The sequence below is a fragment of the Dama dama genome, chromosome 15, assembly GCF_033118175.1.
Source record: "Dama dama isolate Ldn47 chromosome 15, ASM3311817v1, whole genome shotgun sequence".
Classification (NCBI taxonomy): Eukaryota; Metazoa; Chordata; class Mammalia; order Artiodactyla; family Cervidae; genus Dama; species Dama dama.
Window position 1 is genome coordinate 60494308 of NC_083695.1, and position 24730 is coordinate 60519037.

A 24730-nucleotide genomic window follows, 5' to 3' on the forward strand; every position below is an offset into this window, starting at 1 on the left:
TTATTTACAGGTTATATATATGCCAAGGGTTGATTCATACTTTGAATTATAGTGATTTCTTGTAGTCATTCATAAAATATTTAAGAGCATACATCTGTGATACTAACTGTTCTTACTCACTGAATATGACACCTGTTATATAATGTCCAGTAGTGTCATCTGATACAGAAATATACCAGTAGATTGTTTTCTTTCTGAGCATATTTGTCATTAATTTTGCAGATGACTATAGTTACACTTGATTTTGTTAAAATAAGTTAAAGTTCCTTTACAGTTTTTAATCTTTGCTGTCAATGACAAAATTTGTAATGCAGGTTTCAGTTGGTTTATTACAGTGGTTAAAAATTGTATGAAGACTTCAGTGGCTTCTTATTACTGTTTTATAATTATTTAGTCCCTGTTTTAAAATGTTTGTACTTTGATGGGAATAAGGAGGTCCCCTAGTGCAGACTAATAACTTATAATTCACTGGTCACAGCCCACTCTAAGATCCTACTGTTTTCACTCTGTAAGATCATACTATTTATCATTTTGAGTCAAGTATGTTTTCACCACTTCTACTCTTCAGTGAATGCTTTTGAGGCATTGATTACTTAAATTAGAGACAACACACTGATAAGAACAACAGCAAAGTAATATATTTAGCCAGTGTAAACAACTCATGATGTCGAAGTTTGTTAGCTGAAACAGTCAGTCTCCTCTTAACCTTGTAAAGCATATGTGACCCTTGGAACATAACAGTTAAGAACCTAAAAGAATTTCCTTGAAAGTCATAATTAATCTTTTCAGTTTATGAAATGTTTGTGATCAAAGCTTTTATCACTTTTTTTTAAACCAAATTGTCTATAGTAAACCAGTTGATTGCCAGGGACCACCATTGATCCCCCAAAGACACTTAGGAGACACTGGCCAAAAGAAGGAATAAGAGACAAGAGAAAAGATTCAGAGAGGAAGAGATGATCGTTAACATTCTTTGAGATGGTCTTTGTGTAGCAGGTATTAAAAAAGAGTTTTCCTATGGATTTAGCCTCAGTCTGTTTGACTAGGTGGCCAAAGTCTGCATCTTTCCTGGTACTTAGTGGGGACCAGAATGGAAGGCTGGTGGCAAGTGTCTGTCCTTAATTGTCAGCAGGGAATATACCATGCCTTGCTATGGAAAACTTAGACAGTTCATCAGACTTTCACTCCTCTCATTCGCTTTTTTCTGGTGAACCAGGACAGTTGTATGTAACTACAGGCACTTAAAAACTACTCAAAATATAGTCTCAGAACCAACAACATTAGAATCATCTGAGAGCTGTTATGGAAGAAAAACCTGGTGAATTCCCTGGTGATACAGTGGCTAAGATTCAGTGCTCCTAATGCAGGGGGCCAAGGTTCAATCCCTAGTCAGGGAACTAGATCCCACATGCCACAACCAAGATCCCACATGCCTTATCAAAGATCCCATGTGCCACAATTAAGGCTGGTTGCAGCTAAATGAGTTAATTAATTAAAAGAATGAAGAACCTTAGCTCCACCCCTAGTTATAGTTAATGATCTGCATTTTCATGGAATCATTAGTTTATGTGCATATTAAAGAAGCATAGATTTAAAACAGGAAAAGAACATCAGCTGAGAAAAGTTTGTCTTCTATTAAAAATAAAATATTTCAAAAAATAATAAAATATTTCTATGCATTTTAAGACCAGATAGTTATTTTGTTTAGCTAAACAAAAGGATCCAGGGACAGTATGTTTGTGGTGTACAGGTCTCTTCATTTGTTAAATTTATTCATATTTCATTCATTCCTTTTTTTTTTTTTTAAGTAAAGGATTTTGGGGTTATTTTTTTTTAATTGACGTATAGTTGCTATACTACATTATATAAGTTACAGATCAGTGTAGTGATTCATGACTTTTAAAGGTCATTCTCTATTTATGGTTATTATAAAATATTGACTATATTCCATGTTGTATCCTTATAGGTTATTTTATACCTAGTAGTCTATACCTTACTCCCCAAAATTTGTTTTGTTAAATTTATTTCTATCATTCTTTTTGATAGTATCTTCAGTGCAGTTGTTTTCTTAATTTTATTTTCAGATTGCTTATTGCAAGTATGTAGTATACAGTTGCAGAGAAGGCAATGGCAACCCACTTCAGTACTCTTGCCTGGAAAATCCCATGGACGGAGGAGCCTGGTAGGCTGTAGTCCATGGGGGTCGCGAAGAGTCGGCACGACTGAGCGACTTCACTTTCACTTTTCACTTTCATGCATTGGAGAAGGAAATGGCAACCCACTCCAGTGTTCTTGCCTGGAGAATCCCAGGGGCGGGGGAGCCTAGTGGGCTGCCATCTATGGGGTCGCACAGAGTCGGACACGACTGAAGTGACTTAGCAGCCCCAGTATACAGTTGATTTTTGTATTTTTATCTCATACCCTGCAACCATGCTGTTCTCATTTAATAGTTCTAATAGTATTTTAGTGCATTGCTTATGGTTTCCTATATATAATATCATGTCATCTGTGAATAGAAACAGTCTTGCTTCATCTTTTCCAATCTAGCTGCTTTTATTTCATTCTCTTGCCTAGCTGCCCTGAGCTTCCCTGGTGGCTCAGACGGTAAAGAATCCACTTGCAATGCGGGAGACCTGGGTTTGATCCCTGGGTTGGGAAGATTCCCTGGAGGAGGGCATGGCAACCCACTCCAGTATTCTTGCCTGGTGAATCCCCATGGACAGAGGAACCTGGCAGGATACAGTCCATGGGGCCGCAAAGAGTGGGACACGACTGAGCAACTAAGCCTAGCACAACACAGTTGCCCTGGCTGCAAACTCCAGAACAATGTTAAATGGAAGTGGTAAGGACATCTTTGTCTTATTTTTGATCTTAGAGCAAAAACAGTCTTTCACCATGAAGTATGTTATCTCTGGGTTTTTCATGGATAATTTCTATCAGATTGAAGATTTTCCTTTCTAGTTTGTTGAGTGTTTTTTTTACCATGATAGGGTGTTAGATTTTGTCAGATGTCTTTTCTGAATCTATAGGAGTGATCATGTAGTTTTTGTCCTTTATGCTACTGATATATGGTATATTGCATTAATTGATTATCATATGGTTAACCAGTGTTGCCTTTCTGGGATAAATTCTACTTGATATTGATGTATAACCCATTTTAGGTATCACTGGATTTGGTTTGCTAGTATTTTGAGAATTTTTCTGTCTGTAGATATTGGTCTGTAATTTTTTTTTTTTTTTTGGGTGTCTTTCAGTGCTTCAAGAACTAGATGATACTGGTCTCATAAAATGAGTTGGGAAGTGATCTTTTCTCTCATATTTTTGGGAAGGAGATTGTGAAGGATTGGTGTTAATTCTTTAAATGTTTGGTAATAGTGAATCCATCTGGTCCTGAGCTTTTCATTTTTTAATTTCTGTAAGGTTAATGTTAATGCCCCCTCTTTCATTCATGACTTTATTTTAGTAATATGACTCTTACCTCTTTTTTCTTGGTCAGTCTAGCTAAAGATTTGTTTATTTTGTTGATCTTTTCAAAGTACAAACTTACAGGTTTTTTTTCCCTCTATTTCATTTATTTCCACTTCAGTCTTTATTATTTCTTTCTACTTGGTTTGGGTTTAATTTTATTTTCTTTTTCTAGTTTCTTAAAGTATAAGGATAGATTAAGGGTTTGAGATCTTTTTTAAAACAGACATTGCATTTTAGAACAGTTCATAGGAAAATTGAAAGGAAGGTACAAAAACACCCCATATACTCCCTGCCTCCTCACATGCATGTGTGCTCAGTCACTTCATGTCCCAATTCTTTTGCGACCCTATGGACTATAACCTACCAGGCTTCTCTGTCCATGGGTTTTTTAGCCTCCTGCATTATTAATGTGTTTCACCAGAGTGATAAATTTCTACGACTGATGAACCTATATTGACACATTACCACTACCCAAAGTCCAAAGTTTATATTAGGGTTGACTCTTGGTATTGTACATTCTATGGGTGTGGAGAAATATATAATGATGTGTATCCACTATTATAGTATAATACATAGTATTTTCACTGCACTGAAAATCCACCTATTATTCACCCTATCCTCTTCCCTAAACCATGACAACCACTGATCTTTTCACTGTTTTCATATGCCTTTTTCAGAATGTCATGTAGTTGGAATCATACAGTGTGTAGCCTTAGTTTCTATATTCCTTTTATAGTTAGATAATTCATTTCTTGTGAGCACTGAATAATATCCCAGTATCTGGACATATCACAGCTTATTTTTCTGTTCACCTACTGAAGGACATCTTGTTGCTTCCAGGTTTTGGCAATTACTGATAAAGCTGTAGTACACAGCTATGTGCAGGTTTTTGTGTGGACATATATTTTCAGCTTATTTAGGTAAATAACAGAGCGTAATTGCTGGATCATATGGGAAGAGTATTTTTAATTTTGTGAGAAACTACCAAATTATCTTTCAGAATAGCTGTACATTTTGCATTCTGACCAGCAATAAGTTCCTGTTTATCTGTATCCTTGTCGGCACTTGTTTTCCGTTTTGGGGATTTTAGCCATTTATATTGTATTGTTTGAATTTGTGGTTCCCTAATGATGTAGATATTAAATGTCTTTTCATATGCTTATTAGCAGTCATATCTTCTTTGATAAGGTGTCATAATTGGTAATGTCTTTTGATCGTTTTTTTCCCTATTGTTGAGTTTTAAATGTTCTGTCTTTTGGATAACAATTCTTTATCAGGAATATCTTTTGCAAATATTTTTATCCCAGTCTGTAGTTTGTCTTTTCATTCTCTTGATCTTTCTTGTTTTTTAATATAGTCATTTACATCTATAAATTTCTCTAAGCAACATTTGGATTTCTTCTTTGATCTGTTGATTATTTAGGAGTGTGTGGTTTAATTTTAACATATTTGTAAATTTCCCAAATGCCATTCTTTTATTGATTCTAATTTTATTCCATTGTGATCAAAGAACATACTTTGATATCTGTTCTTTTAAATGATTAAGGCTTGTTTTATGTTCTAGCAAGCTTTATCCTGGCAAATACTCCATGTACACTTAAGAAGATGTGCATTCTGTTCATGGTTGTGGTAGAGTGTGGTATAAATATCTAGTTGACTCATAAATTTTTTTTTCTATGAATGAAGTTTTATATTCTATATAAATATCATATATTGCATATAATTGTATAAAATTATATTTATATACTGTATAAACTAGTTTTAATATTATGATAATTACTTTATTTTTTTTTCCAAACATATTCCCCTGATCTTTATTTTTTTTTTTTTTCCCCAGTGGGTTTTATCATACATTGATATGAATCAGCCATAGATTTTTACACGTATTCCCCATCCCAATCCCCCCTCCCACCTCCCTCTCCACCCGATTCCTCTGGGTCTTCCCAGTGCACCAGGCCCGAGCACTTGTCTCATGCATCCTACCTGGGCTTGTGATCTGTTTCACCAGATAATATACATGCTGTTCTTTCGAAACATCCCACCCTCACCTTCTCCCACAGAGTTCAAAAGTCTGTTCTGTACTTCTGTGTCTCTTTTTCTGTTTTGCATGTAGGGTTGTCGTTACCATCTTTCTAAATTCCATATATATGTGTTAGTATGCTGTAATGTTCTTTATCTTTCTGGCTTACTTCACTCTGTATAATGGGCTCCAGTTTCATCCGTCTCATTAGAACTGGTTCAAATGAATTCTTTTTAACGGCTGAGTAATATTCCATGGTGTATATGTACCACAGCTTCCTTATCCATTCATCTGCTGATGGGCATCTAGGTTGCTTCCATGTCCTGGCTATTATAAACAGTGCTGCGATGAACATTGGGGTGCACGTGTCTCTTTCAGATCTGGTTTCCTCAGTGTGTATGCCCAGAAGTGGGATTGCTGGGTCATATGGCAGTTCTATTTCCAGTTTTTTAAGAAATCTCCACACTGTTCTCCATAGCAGCTGTACTAGTTTGCATTCCCACCAACAGTGTAGGAGGGTTCCCTTTTCTCCATACCCTCTCCAGCATTTATTGCTTGTAGACTTTTGGATAGCAGCCATCCTGACTGGCGTGTAATGGTACCTCATTGTGGTTTTGATTTGCATTTCTCTGATAATGAGTGATGTTGAGCATCTTTTCATGTGTTTGTTAGCCATCTGTATGTCTTCTTTGGGGAAATGTCTGTTTAGTTCTTTGGCCCATTTTTTGATTGGGTCATTTATTTTTCTGGAATTGAGCTTCAAGAGTTGCTTGTATATTTTTGAGATTAATCCTTTGTCTGTTTCTTCATTTGCTATTATTTTCTCCCAATCTGAGGGCTGTCTTTTCACTTTACTTATAGTTTCCTTTGTTGTGCAAAAGCTTTTAAGTTTCATTAGGTCCCATTTGTTTAGTTTTGCTTTTATTTCCAATATTCTGGGAGGTGGGTCATAGAGGATCTTGCTGTGGTTTATGTCGGAGAGTGTTTTGCCTATGTTCTCCTCTAGGAATGTTATAGTTTCTGGTCTTACATTTAGATCTTTAATCCATTTTGAGTTTATTTTTGTGTATGGTGTTAGAAAGTGTTCTAGTTTCATTCTTTTACAAGTGGTTGACCAGCTTTCCCAGCACCACTTGTTAAAGAGGTTGTCTTTAAGATAAAGACTCATAAATTTTTGAACTTTTCTGTTTCCTTGTTGATCTTTTACCTATTCATCATTAAAAGTGAGCTACTAAAGTCTAAGCTATTGTTGAATTGTCTGTTTCTCAAGTTATGTCCATTTTTGTTTTATTTTACACTCTATTGTTAGGTGCATAAATGTTCCTAATTTGTTATGTTTTTCTGATGGACTGTCCCTTTTACCATTATAAAATGTCCTTCTTTGTTTCTAGTAACAATTTTTGTCTTAAAGTTGATTTCAACTGATATCAGTGTTGCCATCTCCACTCTTCTGTGTAAATTCTTAGATTACTTTCAGTTTAATTTTTATTACAGCTTTGTTTTCTATTTCTGTATTTTATTGTTCTCAACTAAGCATTAATTCAAACTTCTGTGTAGAGTTGAGGATAACTAATAATACCCTCAAAAACTGGTTGTCAAATGTTAGGTGGCATGTAAAGCTTAAAAGGAAAAGATATTCTCTAGGGATGATAGGAATGATTTCTGAGAGAAAACTTTCCTAGAGAATCTAGCAAGTAAAATTAATAGTTATTACTATTTTATTTTATAATGTTTTATTTTAATAATATTAACAGTGATATCAGTAGCTATCACTTGCTAACAGACTCTGAGTATTTGCCAGGCACTACGTTGACTGTATTAGCTCTCACAGTAGGTATTCTCCTTATTCTACAGTTAAGGAAACAGACTCAGCTTATTTTTTTAATGGAAGTGCATGGGTTTCTAGCAAGTAAGGAGCCAGGATTTTAAATTGCTGAATTTTATGTTACTTGCAGTCAGTGAGTGAGGTATCAGGCCTTATATGGATAAGTAGTAGTTTCATGTACCATAACAATAGAGAGACTGGGAATTTGCATTAATTTGAGATAATGTTAATAGATTACATTTTTTATATGTAAACAAAGATTTTCTGTGATTTGATGCTATTGGAATCAAAGTACATATTTTCCTTCCAGATAATACATTTACATGGACCAAGATTCCAAGTAGGGTATTTAATGAAAAGTCTTTTTACCATGTTCACCAACCACAGTGCCATGTAAATTTCCTTCCTTGGCAGCAACCACTGTTATAGGTCTCTGGTGTTCCATTCCAAAGTGCTTCTCTTTTTCTTTCTTATCCTTTCTTCCCCTTGCTTCTCATTTCTCTTTCTCTCCCTCTGTCTCTTTCCCCATCCCACGCCTTCCTTCTTTTCCCCTTCCTCCCTAAACCTACACACACACACACCCCCCACACAATCTATAAACATTAGGGTAGAGTTAAAGGAATAAAAGGGATAGGGAAATATTCAGTGACTGGCAACTGTGAAAACCATTTACATTCCTAGGTCTGAAGGTATAAGGCAGGGGATCTGTTAACAGAACTTGACAAGAGCTTTGGCTGCTCAATAGGACCTGTGCTCTTAGAGAAAGGCAGGCTGCGTACAACCAACATGCCAGGGTAAGGAAATTGCCCTGACACTTTTACCACCCTCTGATTTCCTAGCCATTCCACTCATTGTTTGAACACATGAGAAGGAAGTGGGCAAGGTTACCTGGAGGATGCACTTTGTTTGGTCAGCTTCCCAGTACACAAAGCAGGGTGGAGAAAGAAGAGGAGTAAACTTGGAGAGGCAAACAGAATATGGAGCACATGGTTACATGGAGCACAACAGGTTCTAGACTTAGTATACTACACATCATGTTCTATGCTTGCTTTTTTTTTCTTAGCAATATATGGTAGATATTAGTGTATAAAGAGCTTTTATATTAGTGTATAAAGAGCTTTCTTTCTCTTTATAGTTGTACAGTATTGTTACATAGATGTATGATTATATAACCAGGCTCCTAACGATGGACATACAGACTTTGTTGTATAATCTTTTACTACTACAAAGAGTGCTGTCATCAACAGCTGTATAAAACAATTTTACATGTGCAAATATTTCTGTAAGATAAATGACTAGAGTGGAATTGCTGTAAGTCAAAGAGTATGTGCAGTTATAACATTAATAGATACCATCAAACTGGCTTTTGTAGAGATTATGTCTATTTAATCTTCCCAACAGTGTATTGGAGGAGTGCCTGCCTTTTCATTGCCTTTGCCAACATGCTGCTGTCAATATACAGAACTAATTATAACTGCTGCCTTAGCATTTATCAAAACTCAGCAGAATGTTCACTCGGGTTATTTTTTTAACAATGAAATTTGTTGAGAAGGAATATATCATAAATACATATGAGGAATGATGACTAATAAACTATCATTCATTTACCTATCCCTCAGGTTTAGAAATAAAATACCCTGGTGATTTCAACTTTTTATCATTAAGGACTGTTTTGTCTATAAGAATTTTTTTTGTCTTATACATAATATAGATATGATAATATAGTTGCCCCTCGGTATCCATAGGAGGTTGGTTCCAGGACCCCTGCGGAAACCAAAATCCATGGATGCTCAAGTCCCTTTTTAAAAAATGGCATAGTATTTACATATAATTGATGTACATTCTACTATATTCTTTAAATCATCTCTAGATTACTCAAAATATCTCATACAAAGTAAATGGTAAGTAAATAGTTGCCATTATGCAGCAAATTTGAGTTTTGATTTGGGGAACTTTCTGGAATTTTTTGCCCCAGATATTTTCCGTGTGCATATGGTTGAATACACAGATGCAGAACCCTTGGATATGGAGGGCCAACTCTAGAATGAAAATATAGTTACACCAGCTTTTTAAAAATTGATTTGTTGTTATTTTAGGACAATTTTTGATTTACAGAAAAGTTGCAAAGATAGTATGGAGAGCTTGCATACTGTTATTAACACTATGTATTATGGTACATTTGTTATTAGGTTGGTGCAAACGTAATTGTGGTTTAAAACCATGAACTTTAAATCATTATAACTAGATTCAAACACAAACTTTATTAATCAAAATAGGAGCCATTACAATCAACACATTTTTGCCAGTGAGAAACGTTTATTTCTGTAGTGTCCAACCACTGAGCTGGTCGTCACCAGCTGTCATTGTGTAAAATCCATTTTTCATCACATGTTACAACCTAATTGAGAAAAGGCTTGTTGTTGCATAGAATAAGAGAAGATGACGCTTCAAAACAATTTTTTTTTTTTTTTAAATTTTCAGTCAGCTCATGAGGCACCCACTTACTGAGCATTTTCACCTTTCCAGTTTGCCTCAAATACCGAATGACTGTAGGATGGTCGACAGTGAGTTCTTTGGCAACTTCTCGTGTGGTTTTAAGAGGCTCGGCTTCGATGATGCTCTCAGTTGGTCACTCTCAACTTCTGATGGCTGGCCACTACACTCTTCATCTTCAAGGCTCTCTTTTTGAACCACCACTGCACTGTACATTCATTAGCAGCTCCTGGGTCAAATGTGTTGATGTTGTGAGTGGTCTCCACTGCTTTACAACCCATTTTGAACTCAAATAAGAAAATCGCTTGAATTTAATTTTTGTCTAACATTATTTCCATAGTCTAAAATAAATATAAAATACACAGCAAGTAATAAGTCATTAGCAAGAAAAACAAAGCGAGATATGCACATTAAAATGATGTATAATATAACCACATTTATGTAAGAATGTATTCTAATATCAAATGGCAAAGTTCAACAGTGCAAAACTGCAATGACTTTTGCACCAACCTAATATAATTAATGCACCAGTACTGCTATTATTATTAACTGAAGCCCATACTTTATTCAGGTTTTCTTAATTTTTCCCTAATGTCTGTATTCTGTTCCAGGATCCTTTTCAGGATATTATATTACATTTAATCTTGTCTCCTTAATGCTCCTCTTGACTGTAACAGTTTCTCAGACTTTCCTTGTTTTTGGTGACCTTGATAGTTTTGAGGACTACTGATTAGATGTTTCATATAACATCTCAGTCAGGATCTATCTCATGTTTTTTTCCATCATCTACTGGGGTTACAAGTTTTAGGGTACAAGACCACAGAAATGAAGTACCATTTTCATCATGTTACTGGCACACACTATCAGTGTTACCTCTCACCTGTGATACTGACCTTGATCATCTCAGTAAGGTTGTGTTTGTCAGGTTTATTCACTGAAAAGTTACTCTTTCTGCCCCCTCCTCATACCAGCTTTTTTTTGTTTTAATGTTGCATTTGCTTCTTTTCTCATCCTTTTATTTTCAACTCTTCTGAATTCTTTTTTACACTTACTGTGATACTCATATACTTGGATTTTTACTGCCAAATTTAATGCGTTCTATTTCTCCTTTTTTCTCTTTTCCCCTTTAGTTGATCATCATCTGGATTGAAATGGTTTTTCCTCTCATACTAAATTTTCCCCTGTACTTGTTACTAAGTTTTATGTCTTACTTTCCTTTTAAGTGACTATCTTTAACAAGTCTTAGCTTTGTCTCTTCAAATATTGCTTCTCCCCCATTCTGTCTGTTATATTCTAGAAGTCTGATGAGAGTTATGTTAGACATTTTATTTTTCATGTCTCTTCTGTGTTTTTCATGTTTTGGTCTCTGCTGTAGCATTATAATTTCTTCATTAACAGTTACCCTTTTCTCAGATTCTTTCTTGAGCAGTGTCTGATCTGCGGGGGGAGGTGGGGTTCCCACTATAAGTTCTAATTGTTTCTTAAATGTGCCTGATCTTTTAGTCTCTCGCTTCTTGTTCATTTAGAATTATTTGTTTTTTGTGTTTTTTTTTTTATGATCAGATTGATAGTTTCATTATTTAGCCTTTGGTAGCCTGATTTGTTTTCTTCTGGCTCTTGCCCATGATGCTTTATTTCTCTTAAGTGGGAACTCTATTTATATTTGTAGGCTATGCATATCCTAAAGGTGAAGGAACTCTAGACTGATTTGCATTTGCTGTTGGTAGGTGCCAAGGGATGTTGCTCATATGGGATCATTTTAATATGAGTTTGGGTTTTCTCCCATAGCAGAGACAGATTTCTAACCTGAAATCAGCATGCTAATTGACTATGTTTACAAATTCTTAGAAGAAACTCTCCTCCTCATTGTACTTTCCATCGTTTGAAAATAAGACAAAGTTTTCTTTGTTGGCTCATTTTATTGTCCTGTGGATTTTTTTTCTAGCTTATTACCCTTTCATCCAGGGTTTATATAACCCTTTTGAGGGTTTGAGGGTAAACTCTGGCTTTGTATGGACCCAAGACCTAGTGTGACTTGTAAAACTGAGTCTTTTACCTTCCTTATAATTTTTTCATTGAATAAAAAGATCATCTGTCATCAAGAATTTCCCATTTGGGGGTTTTGTTATTACCCATACCAAGAATATGTCAGAAATATATTGCTTTATTCCTTGCATTTCTTATATACTGGTTAGATCTCTTTGATGGGGTTGCTGTGATTTTTTTTTTCAAGAATATTTCATAGATGTTTCTGTGTACTTCTTTTACATCACAACATGAGGTACATATGTTTAGTTGTCTTTCAAAGAGGAAACATTATAACTGACACTTCCAAAATACAAAGGATCTTAACACATTACTGACGGGGGAGATTTTTACAGAACCTAATGCCTGTGGCCAACAGTTTGTTATGTAAGTAAATATAGAAAAGTCTCTGGTCAATAATGTGTTAAGAAAGTACTGTGAGCAGCTGTATGGCAACAAATTGGATAAACTAAAAGTAAAGATAAATTCCTAGAACCATAAAACCTACAAAAAATGAATCATGAAAAATAAAAAATGTGAACAGACCAATAAAAAGGAAGGAGATCATAAAGCTCCCAACAAAGAAAAGACCAGGACTAGATGGTTTCAATGGTGAATTCTGCCAAGCATGTAAAGAAGAATTAGTACCAATCCTTCTCAAACTCTTTAAAGAGGAGGGATTCCCAAACTCATTTTATGAAGCCAGCATTACCCTGATACCAAAGCCAGATACAGACACCATAAGAAAACTACAAGCCAATATCCTTGATGAATACAGATGTAAAAATTCACAACAAAATATTAACAAACCAAATTCAACAACATATTGAAGGATCGAACACCATGATCAAGTGGGATTTATCCCTGAGGTGTAAGAATGTTTCAGTATCTGCATATCAGTCAGTGTGGTATACCACATTAATAGAATGAAAGATAAAATCTTAGTATCTCAATGGATGCAGAAAAGTATTTGACAGAATCCAACATCCTTTCATGATAAAAACTCCCAACAAATTGGGAATAAAAGGATATACTTCAACATAATAAAAGCTGTATATGACAAACCCACAGCTAATATCATATGCAGCATACCCACTAAGATCAAGAGCAAGACAGGAATGTCTGTTTTCACCACTCCTATTTAAGATAATACTAGAAGTCCTACCCAGAACAGTTAGTCAAGAAAAAGAAAGAAAAGACATCTGAATTGAAAAGAAAGAAGTAAGCCCACTTGCTGCAACTCCTGAAGCCCGTGCGCCACAAGAGAAGCCACTGCAATGAGAAGCCTGTGCACTGCAACTAGAGAGTAGCCTGCACTTGCCGCAGCTAAAGAAGAGCCCACACAGCAATGAACACCCAGCACAGCCAAAGATAATTTAAAAATTTTTTTAAATCTCCATTTCAAAAAATAAAGAAGACACAGATGAGTGGAAAGCTATCTCTTGTTCATGGATTGGAACAATTAATACTGTTAAAATGTCCATACTATCCAAAACCATCTCTATTGTCAATGTAATCCCTACAGGTTCAGTGGCATTTTTCACAGAAGTAGAAAAATTAATCCTAAAACTGTATGGAAATACAAAAGATCCTAAATAGCCAAAGCAGTCCTTGAGAAAGAACAGAGGAGGTGGCATTATATTTACTGATTTAAACTTTATTACAAAGCTATTGTTAAGCAACATGGTAACTCAAAATGGATTAGAGATTCAATTTCTTTTTTTTTTTTTTTTTTTGTCTTCACTGGCTCTTCACTGCAGCATGTGGGCTTATTTGCTCCATGGCATATAGGATCTTAGTTCCCCAACCAGGGATCAAACCCATGTCCCTTGCATTGGAAGATGGATTGATTCTTAACCTCTGGACCACCAGGGGAGTCCCTAGAGATTTAAATTTAAGACCAGAAAGTGTGAAAGTTTGAGAATAAAACATCAGAAAGTTTCCTTGACATTGGTCTTGGCAATTATTTTTTTGACTAATTGGACATCCAGTATAATTATATCCATTATAATTATTTTGGGGATTTTTTCTTCATAAGCAACAGAAACAAAAATAAATTGGACTATATCAAACTAACAAATTTCTCCACAGCAAAAAGAAACAGCAAAATAAAAAGATAATCCCTGGAATGAGAAAATATTTGTAAATCATCCTAAAGCCTCTATCTGATAGGGGATTACTATCCAAAATATGTAAGAAATTCATAGAACTCAATGTATGTACGTGTGCATGGTTAGTCATGTCTGACTCTTTGCAACCCTTTGGACTGTAATCCACCAGGTTCCTCTGTCAATGGGGTTTTTCAGGCAAGAATACTGGATTGGATTGCCACTTCCTCCTCCAGGGGATATTCCCGACCCAGGGATCAAACCCGCATCTCTTACTTTACAGTCAGATTCTTTACCCTCTAAGCCATCAAGGAAGCCCCCATACAACTCAACATCCAAAAACAAAACCCACACACAATCTGATTTAAAAATGGATGAAGATCTTGAAATTTTTCCGTGTAAGACATACAAATGGTCAACTGATGCATGAAAGATACTCAGCATCACTAATCATCAGGGAAATGAAAATCAAAACCACAGTGAGATGTTGCTTTATGCCTGTGAGAATGACTATTAACAAAAAGACAACAAATGTTAACAAGGTTGTGGAGAATAGGATAGTGTGTGCACTTTTTGTGGGAATATAAATTGGTACAGCCACTATGGAAAACTATGGAGATTCCAAAAAAAATAAATTCTTTTAACTATCATGTGATCCAGCAATCCCACTTTTGAGTAGGCATCTGAAGGAATGAAATCACTGTCTGGAAGAGATAATCTACACCGCCACGTTCACTGCAGCATTCTTCAAATAGCCAAGATACGGAAGCAGCCTAGAGGTCCATCGACAGATGATGAAGAAAACGTGTGTGTATATACAGTAGAATATTCAGCCATTTAAAAAAAAAAAAAAGGAAATGCTGCTTTTGCAACAACATGGCTGGATCTTAAGGTCATTGTGTTAAGCAAAATAAGTCAGAGAAAGAAAAGACTATATGTTCTCACTTATATGTGGACTCTAAAATACCCAGATTCAAATAGTAGAATCGTTGGGACTGGTGGTTGGGAAATAATGGGGGATATGGTCAAGGGGTACAAACTTCCATTTAAAAGCTGAATTGGTTCTAAGGATCAATGTATGGTATGGTGACATAATTAACCCTGTATTATATAAATGAAGGTTAAGAGAGTAGATCATAAGTGTTATCACCACAAAAATGTTAATTATGCAAGAGGATTGAGGTTTTAACTAACCTTATTGTAATCATTTCTCAATATATATTATCAAACTATTGCATTCTAAACCTTCAACTTGTATATGTTGTTTCAGTAATATCTCAGTAAAGCTGGAAAAAATGTGTAGTTGTCTTTTTTTTTTTTTATGATAAGACTGATCAGTGGACACAGGTGTTACCATCTGATCCATCCAGTAGTGTTCCCTGTCAGCTTCCACCTACTGGTTTTAGCATTGACTGATTATTTTTTCATTCACTAACTCCAGATCTATTATTTCATTAGATGGTACAGAAGAATGATATTGTACTTCTCCTTTTTTGTGTGTTTGTTAGCTTAGAATACTTATTAAAGATGAACTGAGAAAGGATTGCTAAGTCAAAGTGTGAATTGCACATACACTTTTGCTGGCTATTACCAAATTCCCCTCCATAAGTACTATAACATTTTACATGTACCAGCGATGGATGAGTCTAGCTGTACCCCTATAGCTTTGCCAATAGATTGGCTAACGTTTTAGTTTGTCAGTATAATCTGTTAGATAAGAAAGGTTTTTATTTTACAGTTTTAATTTACATTTCTTTATGAATGAAGTGGCTAAACCATTGGAAAACAAAAAAGAATGCTGGGTATTCTTTTTTGAATAGAAGCAGGATACTAAATATACATTATGAAGCAGGGTACTGAATATACATTAAATACATTTTCCCCAAATTTAAAGAAGTTTTTCATGGCTTCAATTTAATGAGAATTTTACATTTTTAATGTTTTCTAAGCTATCAGTTACTCTCTAAGAATAGTCTGTACTGTTTCTTCTAACCACACAGCCCCCATTAGTAAATCCAGCCATTTACACCTGACTGCTCTCATAAAATATACTGTTGTCTTATTTCATTACTTGAAAACCAGTTTAGACTTAATAATTCAAGTACTTTCTAGTTTCTAGTAATATTTACACTTGGCCATTAGAGAAGTGTTTATTTTTACTTTGCTTTATATCTAAACTCCTATGGATGATCAAAATAACAGAATTTAAAAACCAAAATCCTATTCCATAATGATTCAGTCTTTGAGTACCTTCTGATGTTAAAGTTTGTAGTTAGCTATCTCATTACATCTTCTTTGGCCCTCATTCATATACCCTCTTATGAAGCAGATGACTGATATACCTTCAGAGTAAGGATTTCTTGTATTTATTGCTGGATCACTTTTAGTCTTGTTCCCTAAAATTTAAATATAAATTTGTTTTAATTATCTTCCGACAGGGTAAACCTTTTTGGGTGCACACCATGTGTAAATACAGGTAGCTGAATTATAGGTCCAAAACACAATTACAGAATCTTAAAATTTTTTGACGTAATTACTAATTATAGTCTAGTGTCTTCTCTCTCTCCATTGCCAGATTTCTTGGCTCCATGAATTTCCCTCTTCCTCCTTGTCCTAGACCTTTAGGCAGAAAAGATCTATCCTTTATTTCTTACCTAAGATTTTCCTGAAACAGTCTGTTTTTATTCCAGAACCTTATTCCATAAATTTTTCCTCAAACATCTGTCTTGGATTATACCTCTATTCCAGAGTTCTGTTATACTTAGTATGCCATTTTTGAAAGAACTAATGCTTGACATTATTACAGTGTAACATTATATCCTGTATTGAGTTTTATATGCATTAATTTTTCACAAAAACTCAAGTAGATATTATTTTCATTATCATTACATATGTAGAAATTGAGGTCCAGAGATAGCATTTTGTCAAAATTCACACAGTAGACCCTACTGAATCCTTACCCACCTTGTTATTTTGCCTCCTAAAGAGCCTACTGTGAGTTTCTCATATAAAGGGGAAAAGAAAATGAAACAGTAATGTCAGGTTGACTTTCCTTGGGGTATGGTTACCTGAATTTTATGATAACCTTTTGTTATTCTCTAGAAAGTAGTTTTTCTAATTAATAAAACTATATTCCGATCATGGAAAATTTTTTAAATATAGATATGTTTGAAGAAGAAAAAAATATATAACAGAAAAAATAACCATTCCTTGGTATATATGTAGTGTGTGCATAATTAATATTGCCATCTGTTTTTATGTATTAATGATAATTGGTAGTGGTCCTTTTATCATGACTTAACTTTTTCAGCTTTTAAGTTTGAAATTCAAAGAATAATCCTTCAGGCATGGTTTCTCCTAAAAGCAGACAAAACATTTTTTCTCTAAGGTTTAATATTTCTTTATCATTTTTAACTCAACTCTCTTTTATATTAAGCTGCCTTAGATTGATGCTTTCTCTCTGTTTTTATACTTACTTTGGATACAACATCTTGTGGATTCTATTCTGGCTTATTTTAACTTTAAATGTTCTTAGTTTTCCTAAAACATCATATTCATTTTAGCATGTTTCTCACCAGGAACTTCCTACCTATTGTGTCGTGTTTTCAAAGATCTGTCCAACTTTCTATCAATTAACTCTTAATAGCCTACTAGCTTTTTAAAAAATATATAAACCCTTTGAATAAAATCTTTTCTCTCTAGTTAAAAGGTCTTTTAGCATAGACTTTTCAGATCAAAGACTTCAAGGTCAAGATTCACTTCTGTTGATTAGTAAATGCATACAATAATATTAAAACTCTTTGTATCCTTACCCTCTCTATAATCTTAAAATTTTGTTAACATGTATCTGTATAGTTTGTATGATACTGTCTTAAATTGGTCAGTGTTTTATAAAATTTTCCAGTTGTTTAATGTGTATTTATTGTTTGTCCCTAACTAGACTGTAGCTCCTTGGAGGCAGAGGCTAGTGTATTAAATTTTGTTTACATTTTAATGCATAGTAAAATTCTATGTGTACAATAGGTGCTTAATAAGTACTTAGTAGTTGACTTTATAGTCTTCATATATTCTATGGGCTATTCTATTCTAATGAGGAAAAATTTAAGCTTTCCCTTGGCACAAACTATGTACTCTAAACTACTTTGATGGTCTTTAGTTACTTTTCTTGGTCATACCCTATATATATTCACACACACACACACTGAGACATGGTACTCATCTCCTTTGACTCTGAATCTTTTATTCAGTGTTGCTTATTTTGAGTGATTTGGGGTCAATTATTATTAGTTTGCTTCAATAAATAATTGTCCAAAACATATCCTTCTGTTTACCTAATGACTAGCTTCTTGTTATTAGGCAAAGTAACTTAAAGCGTGAGTTTGCAGAATGTTTGTTTTTACATTAAAAAAATAGTAACATCTCAGCCTACAAGCAGAGCAGTTCAAGATGAAACTTACATAAGCTTGTCTGAGGCTCTTAGACCTAGCCTTTGGCGTGTTAGTGTTGGAAACAGAGATGAACCCTAGAGAGAGTTAAAGCTCTTTACTATCCCATCAAAATTCCCACGTATTTTTAACTCTTAGTTGAATTGGTGGTTGTGATATTAAGTTGTTTGTTAACAATGGATAGAGTCAAATACTTGCCACAGAGTGCTGCAGCTAGCTCCTATGCCATTACATTCTAATGCCCTGTAGAACAGGCCAGAGTGCCCTGATATACTGCCAGGTACCATGTGCTGAAGATAGCTGTAGCTTAGAGAGTCCCTGAGAGTGGTACCAGTCGTCAGTAAAGAGCATTTTTTAAGCACCTATCTGTACATGGTTCTATCCTAGGCACTGTACAAAACGAGTTAAACAGACATGGCCCCTGCCCCCTGGGAGTTTTCAGTCTAAGATGATGCTGACATGGACAGACATAAAGGCTACTGAGACAACTGAACAAACATTGAACAAGAACATAAAGTACTAACATTATGCACAAGCAAAGGGGTAAGTGCATTTTGTGGGACAGTGTGTAAAGGAAGCTTCATGAAACATGAACAGGGTGGGGTAGAGCAATTAGTCCGCTCTATCAGGTTAGGTTAGTTTTCATTGGGAAGTTGGATTTTCATACAGATTTAACCAAAGTAGGGGCAGTACATTCCAGAAATAGTGTGCAAGGAAAGAAGTTTAGAACTATATTGTTAAGACTCTTGATGGCCTCCAAAATCTGCAATTCTGGACAATTCTGAACCTGAAAGTGGGGTTGATATTTTGGCTTAGCAGGTTGGCATTTGAGTTGGATCTAGATCAAAGCTAATTCTCTGCAATCTCTCTTATAAATTTGGCTACTTAATAGAAACCTTGGGGTTCATGGAAGCTGTTACCTTCTCAGGAGCTTATAAAAGTTTACCTTGTGAAGCATTAAATTATGTTTTGTGTTAGGAACTTTAGCACTCTGGCAGCATTTAGAAATTATTTTTCAAGAATTGGTCAGAGGTGTTTTTGAGGATACCTTTCTTCCCCAAGAAAGGGCCTGGGAATTCTGGGTGTGACTGTAAACAGTGCCAGGAGATTTTGAACACTAAGTATTATCTGTCCTTCAGTCATTAATTCATAAATTTTAATACCATGCATACATAGACTTGAATTTAAATCACAACACAACAATTACGATGTATCTACTTCTGCAGTGTCTGCCAGATAAAACTGATTATTTTCTTTTCAATAGACATGGACTTAGGAGTTTTCCCAATAGTTCTCAGCTCACTCATGTCACTCAAATCTGAAATGTGAAAATCTGAACTTACCCAAAATATTAGGTATAGTTATTTTCTTTACAGGAGCTTTATAGCTTTATTGTACAAAAGAATTCACAATAGATTTTCTTTTAATTCCATGTTTCCTTAGCGACCTTTTATTCAACAATTAAATTGTTGAATTTTCAAAACTTGTATTTATACATAGCTTCTCCAATTGCCATTCATTATGTAAATACAGTACTGTTGGAAACATAAGTGATGAAGCCAACTGAGTATTAAAAATTCATTAATGCCTTCTTAAAATACTAAAACTTTTTTATGCTCTTAAATATTTAACTTGTGATTTACATTCAGTCATACTTCCTCCTCTCCATTAGAATTGAGGTTTTCAAGAGCAAGAGTCTTGGCTTTCCTCATTTCCTGCAACTGTTTGCACTGTAATATTAACAATGAGAAGAATCTAGTGACTGTTACACTTTTCCTTTTATGACCTCAAGTCATGGGATAGTAACACATGATAAGCTTCCTAATAAGAAAAGTATTATTGAGGGACTACATCCAGAGGATTTTGGTGATTATTCTTATTCATCAAGTAAGATATTCCTAGATAATCTTTAGCTGTCAGAAAGACATACCTGGCAGTTTATATTTCTATGGTAATGTTTACCACTAGGCGTTTATTCTCCTTTAAAATACTAAACTAATCTTGGACTAGTCTGGAAGAGACTTGAGAGGTTTAGGCAAAAAAAACTTAAAAGACAAAAGCCTAGACAGAGTTTTGTCAGAAAAACTGGAAATAGGAATTATAAAATGCAGCTAGTGTCTTCATTTAATCGAGCAAATCTGTTGCATATGACACAAGGGATGAGTAAAAAATTTCCAGAAGGAAGTATGAGGATTTGTTTGTTTGTTCAGTTTATACAGAAAGAATTCATATCCAGTGATTCAGAAGAAAATTGAAAATCGAGCTTATTGTGTTGAAACCTTCCGAGATATTTAAAGGAAAGAATTCAGACATCTCTATATTGTCCGTGTTCATAGCAGATAAAATTGGTAGTGATGGATTACTTTTTAGGAACTATGTTTTCATCTAAATGACCTATTACTTTGCTCCATCAGTAGATCTTTCCAAGCACCCTTTTTGAAAAGATAGGGGATGGGAGGAGGTCAGTTGGAAGCAGGTAAAATACCTTCTCTTCTAATAGATTCTGATTCTGACTGTGTAGAAAATAATCTCATAACTTGGGCTTCATACAAAATAATGAAAAAGGAAGACCTAGGGATTTTCGTATCATAGTTTAAGTACCTCAGTAGAAAGTTAAGCAAATTTTTGAGAATCATAGGAATTTGGGATTCATCAATAAGCAAAATAAAAAGGTTACTTTCACTTTGGATCTTGTGTTCTAGTTCAGGAGCCAGAACACTTTTTCTGTTAAAAAAACAGTAAATACAACGGACCCTTGAACAGTGTAGGGAGGGGGAGGGGTTGCCAACCCTCTTTGTGGTCGAAAGTCCACATATAAACTTATAGTCCTCCATCCACAGCTCCTCCATATCCCTCCGAATCCACGGAGTCAACCAATAGAGCGTTAATATAGAACTATAGTATTTGCTATTGAAAAAAATCCTAGTATCAGTGGATCCATGCAATTCAAACTTGTGTTGTTTAAGAGTCAACTAGCTGTATTGTAGCCTTTGCATGTCACCATGTTGCTATAAAACATTTACAAAAACAGCAAGGTGGATTCAGCCCATGGGCCATAGTTTCTCAACCCCTATTCTAGTAGGTAGAAACAATAAGGAAATTAGAGTATGTTAGGTGATGCTTTGGGAAAAAGAAAAATATAGCTGAGTAATCAAATATGGAGTGTGATGAAGTAGAAGTTGACAGGATGGGCCTCACTGAGGTCAAGAAAAAGAGGAACCAGGAAAGGAGACTAAAAAGTTAGTGACTGGTGAGATAGAAAGAAAACCAAGAGATGGTGAAGTCCTGGAGATGCCATGAAGAACCATATATTGGGGAAAAGGGGACATCTGTTGGATGTTGGTGGTAGGCCAAATAAGAGGAAGGCTGAGATTAGACCACTGGATTTAGCTGTTTGTAGCTTGTTAGTGACCTTGAGGAGCAGTTTTGATGGAGTGAGTTCAAGAGAGGATTGAAGGAGAGAAAATGGAAACTGAAGTCTTTGGAGTAACCTTGTTGTAAAGGGAGCAAATAAATGGAACAGTGGGAAGAAAGGATCAAGAAAAGAGGTGTGTGTTTGTTTTTTAAGTAAAAGAAATAATGACATGTTTGATGACAATAATCCAATAAAGGATAGGGGAGAAATGCTGTCGGCGGGGAGGAGTGAATTGCTGGAGCCATGTCTTTGAGTTGAAGAGTGAAGGGACTGACTTCAGATAGGATAGTTGTGATGTTGGTAGGTGGAAATGTGCTGTAAAGAGTCTGTAGTTCTCTTGTGGCTTCAATTTTCTGACTAAAGAATTAACAGTAGAGAATTTGAAAGCTGGTTTTGAGGTTTTATGTATACCCATTGGCTTTAACTTTTGGTACTAGCATTTCAGGGATCTTTGAAGACTCGCTAAAATTTTTTTTTATTGTGCCTTCTGAGGGAGTTACAAACTTAACCCAGCAAATTTGTGTTTTAAGGGTTAAACCCTACATTATGAGATTGATTAATGATACATGTAATGTATCACACAGTGCCTGCTGTCGTGTAGAATGTAGAGTCAGTATGCACTGCACTAGGCTTACCTTTTCTCTTTGGTCCCAAAAGATAACTTGTCATGATTTTAAATGTTATGTAAGTTAGACTTTGACGATAGTAAGTTTATGTGCTGAATTTAAATCATAGGTCCCTTTGACATCTCTCCTAGTGCCCTTTCATCTTCACAGTATGGTCTCTCTCACAGTGATTAGTGATATTACTGGCTCCAGAAATCAGGAACTATGAATTAGAGCTCCGTAGATGGATACTTGTTCTTGTAGTGATTTTATCATGATATTGCTATGTGAATTTCTTTGTATACTGAAAAATATATTGGCTTTGTGTACAGCATCCTCCTATAGATTGCAAGCTCTCAGGGGTAGATACAGCTCTTAAACATTTCTGAGGAAATGTCCTAAGTACATTGTACATAGAGAGCATTCAACAAATATGATGATTACTAAGTGAAGACTTTTATGATCCCTTAGTTAAACTTATATATTCAGCTCATTAGGCCTTGCTCTAAATCTGTTCTGAGGCTTTTCTGCTATTCTAGGAGATTCTAGAGCTAAATTATATCAGGCTTAATGGCAGTTATTAGACTTCCTTCAGGTAGTTATTCCAGATAACTACCAGAGGAGGTAGTAACCAAAGTTCACTTCATAAATACATAATAATAGAGGTATAATTGGCACATTCAGCTGTTAGAATGCCACAAAAACTGGCATGATCATTAAAAATTGTTTGTTAGAGAATAACACTCAACTAAATTGGATATCAAAGTAAGATAGACTTGTGTAACTACAGGAAAATGGCCTTGGCTACCTTCACACACTATCAAGGAAGTAGTAAGTGAAGTCAAAAAAGTGACACTCTTACCAAGTGCTATATAGATTCTAACTGTGGCCAGGAACTGTTTATGGAGAGCAGGTTGAAATGCTATGTCATTCTATAGTCTTCAGTGTCATTAAGAGAAACAAGAGAACTAGTTTCCTTTATAAAAAGCAGCTGTGTTTGAGGCGTTAATCTTAGGTTTACTATTAAAGATAAAAATTTGAAGAGGCTATTTCCTAGGGTTTAGGAAGTGAAACTTAGCTATTCATGCAAATGACTGAGAAATTCTAAATCTATTAAATATAGGTTCCCATTACATTTATAACATTTATAACTGTTATAATAAAAGTTATTTCTAAAGCATCAGTGCATTCAACTTCATAAAAATATGTTGTATCTGTGGATACTGAACAGATCTTTTTTAAAAATCTGTCTTATGTTGAAACTTTGTTTTCTTTATATTATAGGTCCAGTTGTTTACGTCTTGGATCTTGCAGATAGACTGATCTCAAAAGCCTGTCCATTTGCTGCAGCAGGAATAATGGTTGGCTCCATCTATTGGACAGCTGTGACTTACGGAGCAGTGACAGTGATGCAGGTTCACTTTTATTCTATCAGATGCTGTTACTTTTGATAAGAAGATCTATTAAAAAATAGATTTTTGTTAGGAGTTTTAAAAATTATTACTTTGACCAAGTAATAACTTTGCCATGGCTTAAAAATAAGAAAATATATAAAAAGCTCTCTAGGGGAAAGTCTTCTTACTTCCGTCCTTCACTTGCCCAGGTTCCCCTCTCCCCAGGTAGCCACTGCCTAACCCAAACCTTCTTCCAGACTTTATGTGTGCATATGTAAGAAAAAATATGTTCTCCCACACACACTGTTCTTTTCCCCCAAAAGGAAACATTAGAGCTGAATCCCTCTTTTTCCAAAAACAGTGAATATTACAGACCTTTTCACAAAGTATAGAGAAATCTGTATAGCATTGTTTGTATAGAATTTCAACCATTCAACAGTCTCTTATTGATCAGTCACTTAGTTACTTCTAGTTTTTTGCTATTACAAAACAGTGCTACATCATTGTTGATAGAAATTAGAGACTTAAATTTCAAGATTTATTTAGTCCCAAGCCCTTGACTCTTCTCCTTATACCTTTTCCTTAAAGATTTCTACCTGTCTTAACCATGAGTTTTGTGTTCAGATTATGTCTTTCATCTTAATATTTTCGTAAAATCAATCCTATAACAGCAGCATGGCCTTTCTCCTTAAATGACTTCTTGTGACTTCACACTCAGTATTATTGAAATCAGACTTGTCTTTTCCTCAGTTTGAAGCCTGAATTTATTCCCTGTTAGAATTTCTCTGTTTCTTTGATTCCTACAGTTATTTTCCCATCTACTCAATAAATAGCCTACATTCTTAGGATTACCTTTATTTTTAACTCTTTCTGTTTCATAGCCCTATATTCAGTCCACTGACCAAGTCCAAGCAATTTCCATTTTGATATGT

General features: G+C 35.0%; 1 protein-coding gene across 1 annotated transcript in view; it reads left to right on the forward strand.

Annotated features, from left to right (window-relative positions):
* MARCHF5 (membrane associated ring-CH-type finger 5) overlaps positions 1-24730 on the forward strand; it is a 53290-nt gene that overhangs the window by 21367 nt on the left and 7193 nt on the right. Inside the window, exon 3 of the mRNA XM_061162185.1 lies at positions 23689-23819. Coding sequence (XP_061018168.1) covers positions 23689-23819 — 131 coding nt within the window. The remainder of the gene's footprint in view (positions 1-23688; positions 23820-24730) is intronic.